This window comes from Etheostoma spectabile, chromosome 4 (genome assembly GCF_008692095.1).
Source record: "Etheostoma spectabile isolate EspeVRDwgs_2016 chromosome 4, UIUC_Espe_1.0, whole genome shotgun sequence".
NCBI lineage: Eukaryota > Metazoa > Chordata > Actinopteri > Perciformes > Percidae > Etheostoma > Etheostoma spectabile.
The window spans coordinates 4,597,953-4,606,925 of NC_045736.1; the positions used below are offsets into that span (position 1 = coordinate 4,597,953).

Here is an 8,973-nt window from a genome sequence, read left to right on the forward strand (position 1 = left end):
TGTGTGTGTGTGTGTGTGTGTGTGTGTGTGTGTGTGTGTGTGTGTGTGTGGGGCAGCAGATGGGGATGACTGACAGCTTATTTGACCTGAGCATGACATAGCATACAGTTTCTTCAAACAAACACGATCTTTATTGTATTTACAATATGTTGGATCCAATAATGAGCAGGGATACAATGGTCTACTGTTTATAGATATTTTAAATGTCAGTATCAAACATTTTGCACAGGGGGGTTTGAAATCAGAACAGTGTGACCTAACGCCAGATGATTTAGCCTGCAGTGAGCCCCGCACATAGAGAGACATGACCACGACATCCTACAGTATACATATGGGTACAGAATATGAAAATAGACAACAAAAAAAAAAAAATCCTTTTATAGTCTCGTAGAAGCTGAAGTCATTTCCATTGGACAGAAGTGGTGGGACTAAAATGTGCTCAGGAAATGACCTGGCAGTTTCCCTGTTACATTATGCAGAATTGTGTGTGCAAGTGGAAATGTTAATGTAAGGCTGGTGCTAAAATAAAAAACATAAAACTAAAAAAAAATTAAAGCTAATATTCTCCTCCATCATTTTAGCCTCAGGGCTGGCTCTCACATGTTATATTACATTCATCACTCATTTTATGTTTACCATTTTGCTATAATAAACACCTCGTGTAATAATGGCCCAATACACTGCGCCAGCCTAACAGATATAACATTTTAATCAGTGAGCTTTACAGATGCTGGCAGGGTGAGATTGTTACCTTTGGACAAAGGCTCTCCACTTTTTTGTTCTGTTATGTGTGCGTATAAAAATTAAATAAAAAAAGTTAACAACAAACAAAATAAAATACACACGTGGAGCTGTAAAGGAACCCACCCAACATTTAAATTAAAGACAGCTGTACATAATTGACACAAATTTGCAAATGAACATTACGATTCCTCTTAAATATTATTAGTGGTATCAATCTTCTCATCCAACTGTCGCGAAAGAAAAAAACGGCTGCTTTAAAGATAATTTTTGTTGATGCATTTTCAGTTCTTTTATTTGATAGGACAGGTTAAAAAATTAAAGGGTGGAGCGAGGGGGAACGACATGCAGCAAAAGGCTGCAGGTCAGAACCAAACCCACGGTCGCTTTGGCAAGGACTGAGTCTCTGTATATGTGCACGCTCTGTACCATGTTAGCTACCCAGGCACCTATCAAATGGTTGCTTTGAGCAGATGTTTTACATTAAAGGTCCCATGGCATGGAAATTTCACTTTGAGTTTTTTTTTTAATTGACATGCGTTCCCCCAGCTTGCCTATGGTCCCCCAGTGGCTAGAAATGAAATATGTGTTCCCCCTGTCTGATTATTTTGGAAAAGAGACTTCAGATACAGTATTAGGAGACCACTAAGGTCTATATAAAAGAGACTTTCAGATACAGTTAAGGAGACCACTAGGTCTTATAAAAGAGACTCAGATACAGTATTAGGGACCACTAAGGTCTATATAAAAGAGACTTCAGAACAGTATTAGGGGACCACTTGGTCTATATAAAGAGACTTCAGATACAGATTAGGGACCACTAAGGTCTATATAAAGAGACTTCAGATAAGTATTAGGGACCACTAGTCTATATAAAGAGACTTCAGATACAGTATTAGGGGACACTAAGGTCTATATAAAAGAGACTTCAGATACAGATTAGGGGACCATAGGGCTATATAAAAGAGACTTAGATCAGTATTAGGGGACCACTAGGGTCTATATAAAAGAGACTTCAGATACAGTATTAGGGGACTACTAAGGTCTATAAAAGCATCCAAAGAGCACCACGTCATGGGACCTTTAAGATCTTTTTAGCTATGGTGTCGCTGTGGCTTTGCATGTGGCAAAGTCTGTCAGTCAGTTGAGCAATACCAAAACCTCTTAATCGCTATTGGCCGTTTAATTGCCATTAAATATTATGAAGAATTGATTGGTCCCCATTATTGGACAACTAACTTTAGTGATCCCCTAATCCTTTGCTCTAGAACACCAGTGGTTAAACAATGTGGTGCACATACTCTTGGTGTTTGTGATCTATGGTGATCACAAATGATCATGATGACTTTAATATATGTCTGTTGCCAATGCACTGGATTAAACTTTCTGATTCATCACATCATGTTATGTAAGATGTGTCCAAACTTATGTCCATGTCCAAATATTTGTTTGACATATGACATATTATGGAGTCTTTGAAAGGATCAGCCACTTCTCTACTTGTTGCAGTCTGCCTCTGTGATTGTACAGAACACAAGCTGCTTAGTGAAGCTACAGTGAACCTAAAAACAATTTGGTAATTTATTAAAATGTGTTATCATCAAAAAAACGACTCGCACAGTCTTTATTGAGCCAATGATGGGATGTTAAGCATTATTGTGCTTAACACACAGCTGTGCTCTGGGCAGCACTCAAAGTGCTGTCAACAGCAATGCCAGCCACCTGTGGCCTGTGCCTCTCAAAAGCCTTTCAACTCCATCTCTCCACTTCGGGGAAAGCATCATCCATCTTACTGACAACCTGGAATTGTGAAAAATACCTGTGGCTGACAAGGAGGCTCCTCGAGATGCCAAGAGAGCTGAACGCAGATGGCCCGGTGCTGAATCCTACAGGCAGTGACACCTGCCATGGCACTTTGTACTAATACGGATGCAGCATGTCTGAAGGAAAATGGAATGTGTAATCTTCATCATAAATGACTTGCTGCATATTGCACCTGTCTTGTTTCATAATCCTGTGCGGGGAAAGTGACGCAACAGATGTTTGACATGCAGACACCTGCCAATATGAGCTGGGATTAATAGAGGTGTCACGCTTAAGCTTTCCATTCTCTCTGTGCTGTTGTCGGCCACAAGATTATCTGGTTACAATCTGGCAACATTTATTTGACAAACACGGCTCTGACTGCTACTTTGGGGCGTAGACTGTAAAGCTAATGGACAAAGCTGCCGGGTCTAAAAAGTGAAGCATTCTCTCATTTCCAGCAGGGGGCGACTCCACTGGCTCCAAAAGAAGTCTGTTTCTATGTGGTTAGGGTGTACTGGTCACCCATACTGTCTTCATGTGCAGCTTTTTTTTTATGTGCATTGTGTGTATTGTTTTTTTTCTTTTACCTGTAGAAAATAATAAGCTGGGTTGTCAGAGGCCTGTGTTGGGACCACGGATTGTTTATGGACTGACTTTTGTATGTATTTTTTTTCTTATGTTTTGTTGTAGGCGTGGGTATAAAGGAGATTGGGAAGTGACGTGAGAAAAAAGAGACTCTGGAGATCGACAGGGGAAGCGGTCGGGATTGGAGAGGGCTCTGGTTTTTGCAGGCCTGACAGATGGGTTCACCTGCGGGATAAATGGTTTATTTTTCTCGGTGGATCATCAATTGGGATTATTCTCTGGACTACTGCATCACCCCTTCAACTAATCGGACTGTGGCGAGGTTGCGTAAGTTACCCGTGCAACACTGATAGACTGCGGCGTCTCGCCACACTTCACCTGGCATTTTTGTTTGTGTTTTGTTTTCAAATGAGGCGGACTGTTCTTTATCCGGATTGTTTAAGTTACCTCAACGAACTTTTGAACTGCGGGACATTGGTTTTTTTGGGGGTGGTTTAAATGTGTGGAAGTGTTTATGTTTGGGTTGAAAATATTTGTATGGAGTACGTTGTTTTGTTTCAATCCACTCTGTTAAACCCATATCTATGTTTTCCTTTGTCTATTAAAAGGTTTATTAATCTCTCAAAGGTACTCAGAGGGGTTGTGATGGATGACTTAGTTGCGTTTAAGGAAGTAGCAGGGGAAGGTTGTATGCACCTTGGCAGATATCAGATCCGCCCGTTACCTTTTATATTTTTTGAGTGAAGTGCTTTTCCCTTGCTGTTTGGTGTAAGGTGAATTGTTGCAAGGGTTAGGGTTGGTCTATTTGAAGATGAGGCTACTTCTCACTAGATGTGTTACCTCAGTAAACATTTACATGATGAATTTATGGTCTAAGTCAAGTCTGAGTCAGTACAGCATGATGTTCATGCCGGTCTTGGAGCCCAAAACAGGACAAGTGTATCATCTTATATCAAATTTTTATGACCTATTTAGCCTTATTGCTCAAGTCCTTGAGTCTGATTCCAAGTACAAGTCATCAGTCCGCAAGTCCAAGTCAAGTCAAGAGTCAAGAGGATACAGACTTGAGTCGGACTGGAGTCTGAGTCCAGGACTCGAGTACTCCATCGCTGCCCATAACACAAAAGAGTCACACAAAAACTTTGGCCTGAGCATGCGCATGGAAATCATTAGGATTCATTACCTGGGGACAAGTAATAACCACAGAATATTTTATGGCAATCAAGTTAGTATCTCAAGTCCAAACTTGATGATTTTAGGTGATGGCCCCAGTGGACAAAAGGTTATCAGTTTGGAATCATCCGATGAATATCCTACCACATTTGATAGCAATTGGAACAGTAGATCAAGATGTCAAGATGCTTTGCTCTCGATCGTAGTGTTAGACAATCCTCACAATCTGGCGGACTTGCTAATAGTTGGGCAAGACATAGCGTGAATGAGAAATACTGGAAATACTGGGCATCTACAAAGTGTTTCAAATGCAACTAATATCGGCACTTCTGCAGTCGTGCCTGCGTTGTCTGTGCTTAGTTATTCCTTTTCAACATTTAGCTGACTCTTTCCCTTTACAACTTCAACCACTCAGTCAGATTGAGTGTAGAAATAAAAGCATCTTCCACATAAACCGGGATGAATCCAATCTGCAACAGAAGCCTTTGATGTCTTTACCTGTTTTGCCGGTGTTCTTCATAGATGTCTTATTAGAGGATTCAGTATCAAAGCCCTCCAGTGTCAGTTCCTGATACTCTGTGGATACTTTGGTATCCTGGTCCACAATGTTAATGGGGGACTGGTTTCTCTCTCTGCATGCTGGATAGGATGATGCCCAGCCTTCGTCTGGCCCGTATATACCTGAGGAAGACAGGAAATACAGAAAGATACACCTTGATGTTAGACTGAGTAGGCTTTAGAAGGATACATTGGAGGAAAATGACATTTCGGAGACATCTCGTGTCCTCTGAAAACAGCTGACAGTGTGCACTGCCAAGTCATCTGAATTCCGATTAAATACAGCCCACAGAATAAACATGACGAGCCATTTCCATTCATGTGGTTAATAGAGACATTCAAAATGTCATTATGAGGTTGGGATGCGCCCTCTGCTGCAATGTGAATTCTATATTTGGTTTTGCACTACTGACCCCTCAGAGAACACCTCTGCATTCACCGAGAGACATCCTTTCACAATAAATATCCACAGAGTGAAAAGAGCATTGGAGTCACTCTTTGCAGAGGCTGTGAGACAGAGATAGTCCAGGACTGAAATGTCACAGGGCCCTGCTTTAACACCTGAGTGTTCAACCCTTTCTCAATCCCAACTCCTCACATACTGACACCTGGTCAGTGGCTCTCAGCGTAGGAAGAGTAATATGAAAGACCGAAAACCAGCGTATATGGAGGTTGGTTGGGGTGGTGGATGGGTCAAACAACACAAGACTTTCACCCAGGAGAACGGGGTTCATGTCCAGTTCTTCTCCCGTGTGTCATTGAAATGTACATTTTATAACCCCACCCACCATCTTTTCCAAAACCTAACTGTCCCGTTTTTTGCACCGCATGTCATTTAAATGTACCCAGAGTGTCACAAAATGGCGCCAAAGGCCATAGGACTGTAGCTTCAGGGCACATGATGTTGCCTGAGGAATGCCCCCCCCCAAACTCAGCCCTGGACACAAAAAAACTGGAAGTGAAAGGATTAAGAAGCCTTTGTCAGAATGATAATGACACAAGAAGAAGGCTATTGCATGTGCAAGGAACAGATTTTTGGAAGACGGTGTGTGTGGAAGATGGACTCTGTGCCTACATGTGACCTGTGGCTGGTAGAAATGTGTGGTGCATTACATTGGGAGAGAGAGGAGATGTGTTTGATGAAATATGGGACCCTGCGAGCTGCAGCTGCTTGTATGTATGTGTTTTTTTCTTGGTATTCTCTCTTGTACTGGATTTCCACTTCTTCTTTCAAATTCTGATGTGCTACGTTATGTTGTGTAGTTGTATTTTCTGAATAAAAAAACCCATAAAACATTACAAATCCAGCCTTGGAACATAAAATACTCAACAGTGTGTTGTCGAGTTCAGTGTTTGTCCTCCCTGAAAGGAAGTTTTCCTCACCACCAGAGGTTTCTCCCTGAAAGGGAGTTATTCATCGCCACTGTCGCACTAAACGCTTGCTCTTGGGGGAATAACTGGAATTGTTGGGTCTTTGTATTATAGAGGGTGGTCTGAACTACTCTCTGTAAAGTGTATCTTACTTAACTCTTGTTATTATTTGATAGTGTAAATAAAGTTGAATTGAAATTGGTCTAGGTTATCTTTGAAAAAATATTGCAGTAGCTGGCTGGGAAGGGGCCGAGCTTGGTGCCTGGTTTTGCTGTCTGAGACGTGTTTGGAATGTGTGCCTCTGGGAAGTGCTGCACCCCCTTGGGTCCTCAGCCATGCACGTGTAAAGTCAATTGGATGGACATTTGTTTTATATGTAGAACAGTCAAACATGCATCCACAGATTTCTAACTGTATGGTTAGATGATGCTGCTACAACGCCAGCTATTGGCCAAATAGCAACAGCTGTACCATGGCCACTTGAACATCCTACCTATGTATGTCTACCAAATGTGGTTGCCATAGCAGTGTTCAGAAGATATGCTTTTTTTTTTTGGAATATGACACAGCATTTAAGCAAACTTTGTGTTGGTGTGCATGACCAGTAAACATTTTTTTTTATGAAACAGTAGTCACCTTTCCTCTGACATACTTCTGTCGTGGTTTCTGAACAGTCTAAAGGCCAATGAAATGGCAGCAGGTAACGACCCTGACACATTTATTGTGTCTTACTTTACTTTGAACTGGGATTTCATTTCTGTCAACATTTGGTGGTTGATAATGTTGTTTCACCCTCTCTGAAAAATGCATTCAGATTTAGCAATTTGATGATGCAGTTACCTTAATCATTAAAAAAATATCGGTATTGTATTGGCATCAGCAATACTGGCCCTGTATTTACTTCATATCCCATCGATACCAAATATTGCAGTATCGCACACCACTAACCAGCACTCTGATTGATCGGCTATCACACCAATTGTGGTGCATACGTTTTTTTACAATATCTTACATTCCTGTTAATGAGAATATGGATATAGATAGATAGATAGATAGATACATACATAGATAGATAGATAGATGATGTGTCTGCCCCGCCCTGATGGGTTCCAGCTGTTCATCAGCCCTCATGTCACCTGTCTCTCATTATCACCCTTGTTACCTTGTGTATTCAATCTGCGCTCCCTTTGTATGGTGTCAGTTTGTCACCTCACAGGTGTCAAGATTAATTTGTTTCCCCCTAGTGTGTCTCCAGGGTTCTTGGGTTTTCCCTGTTGTCTACTGTATTTTAGCTTTGTCTGTGTTTTGTGTTACCAGCTGTACCTGACTGTGTCTGTAAGTCTGTAAGTTACTTTATGACATTATTTGACTGGTGACTGGTGCGAGTCATTCTCCTGCATTCCCCAGCTGCCTGTTCTGAAGCCGTGCCAACTCGGCCTAAAGGTCAGGGTATCTCAGCCTCAGTTGTTTTCATTTCAACCATTATATTCCGTCTCGCGTGAGTCACCAACCTCACAGAAGGGCAATACTAAATTACTGGAACAGCCAATGCACCACAAGGCCCACTTAGTAGCTGTTGTGTTTTTATTTATTTTTGTATTGTAATGGAAAACATGTTTTTCATAATATGCTCATTTTCAGGTTCATAATTGTATTTTGAGGTTGTACCAGAATAGGTTTACATGGTTTCATTTTCAAAAACACCATAGTTATGTTGTACTGCACATTGCTGCAGATCCTGTTTTCACCCTGTCTGTTTAAGTCTCTGTTTTAGCTACAGAGTGAGACATCGCACTTCTATACTATCTTTGTTGGGAGTTGCACATGCTCAGTAGCTAGGTAAGATCCCATCAGCTAGATAACTCTTTCTCCAGCTTTGGTCAGTACAAGGCAGGATTAGCTGGGAGACTTCTTCTAGACGAGGGGGACTAGTGGAATACCTGCAGAACAGGGACATGGAAGTAGTTCTTTTGGAGATTATGGTCAACTAGTGTGTGTTGTAGCAGTGGTTTTCCATTGAGAACTAGCATGCTAGTGCTAGCATGCCACCTCGTCTCGGCTAGTGACGTAGAAAGCCGTGCAGATTTTGAACAGCTCACCCGGAGACTGAAAGCAGAGGACATTCAGAAACCGTTTCTCACTCAAAACAGCATGGATAGCTTTTTTTTCCCAAGTTTGTATGCTTGTGGAAGCACCAGAGACACAACATAACACCCCAATATTTTCTTTCATAATATGGGCACTTTAAAACAAGTCTGTTTTGATGTAGTGCTTCCCACTCCCACGCCACTGCCCCTCTTGGGCTTCAATATGTGTGAATCACACCCCGAACACGTGACTCATGGGGGAAATCCTACCAGAAAAGCAGTCTGGAAGTGGCATAAGGGAAGGTGGTAGAGATCCATATACTGCACATATATGTCTGCTTTTGAAACTGAAGAATTATTTCACCAAATGTAGTTGTTCTAAGTTGTGTTGCATATTCACTAAAAGGACGTGAAGCCATTCTGTTTTAGAGAGCAGCCATGCAGGTGTTAGGGCCCAATATTAACGATCTAAGCACACAGCAGGAAGCGTCCGGCACAGGTGTGTTTATAGCGTGTACGTAACCACTTTTGCTAGTTTTGACGGCAGAAAAAAGTCTCCCTCCCCCCCCGGCAATGATGAGGCAGCGATTAGTGATGATTCTCTCCGACCAACCAGTAGTCTGCAGGTTTCACGTCACCTTTTGGTATCGCC

The 8,973-nt window shown here is 41.8% G+C and overlaps 1 protein-coding gene across 3 annotated transcripts in view; it reads right to left on the reverse strand.

The window, feature by feature from the left end:
* The window catches only part of LOC116687475 (receptor-type tyrosine-protein phosphatase gamma), a 571,464-nt gene that overhangs the window by 254,332 nt on the left and 308,159 nt on the right, over positions 1 to 8,973 (reverse strand). For all 3 annotated transcript variants that reach the window (XM_032512919.1, XM_032512917.1, XM_032512918.1), the window contains exon 3: positions 4,804 to 4,986. In XM_032512919.1, the coding sequence (XP_032368810.1) occupies positions 4,804 to 4,986 (183 nt within the window). The remainder of the gene's footprint in view (positions 1 to 4,803; positions 4,987 to 8,973) is intronic.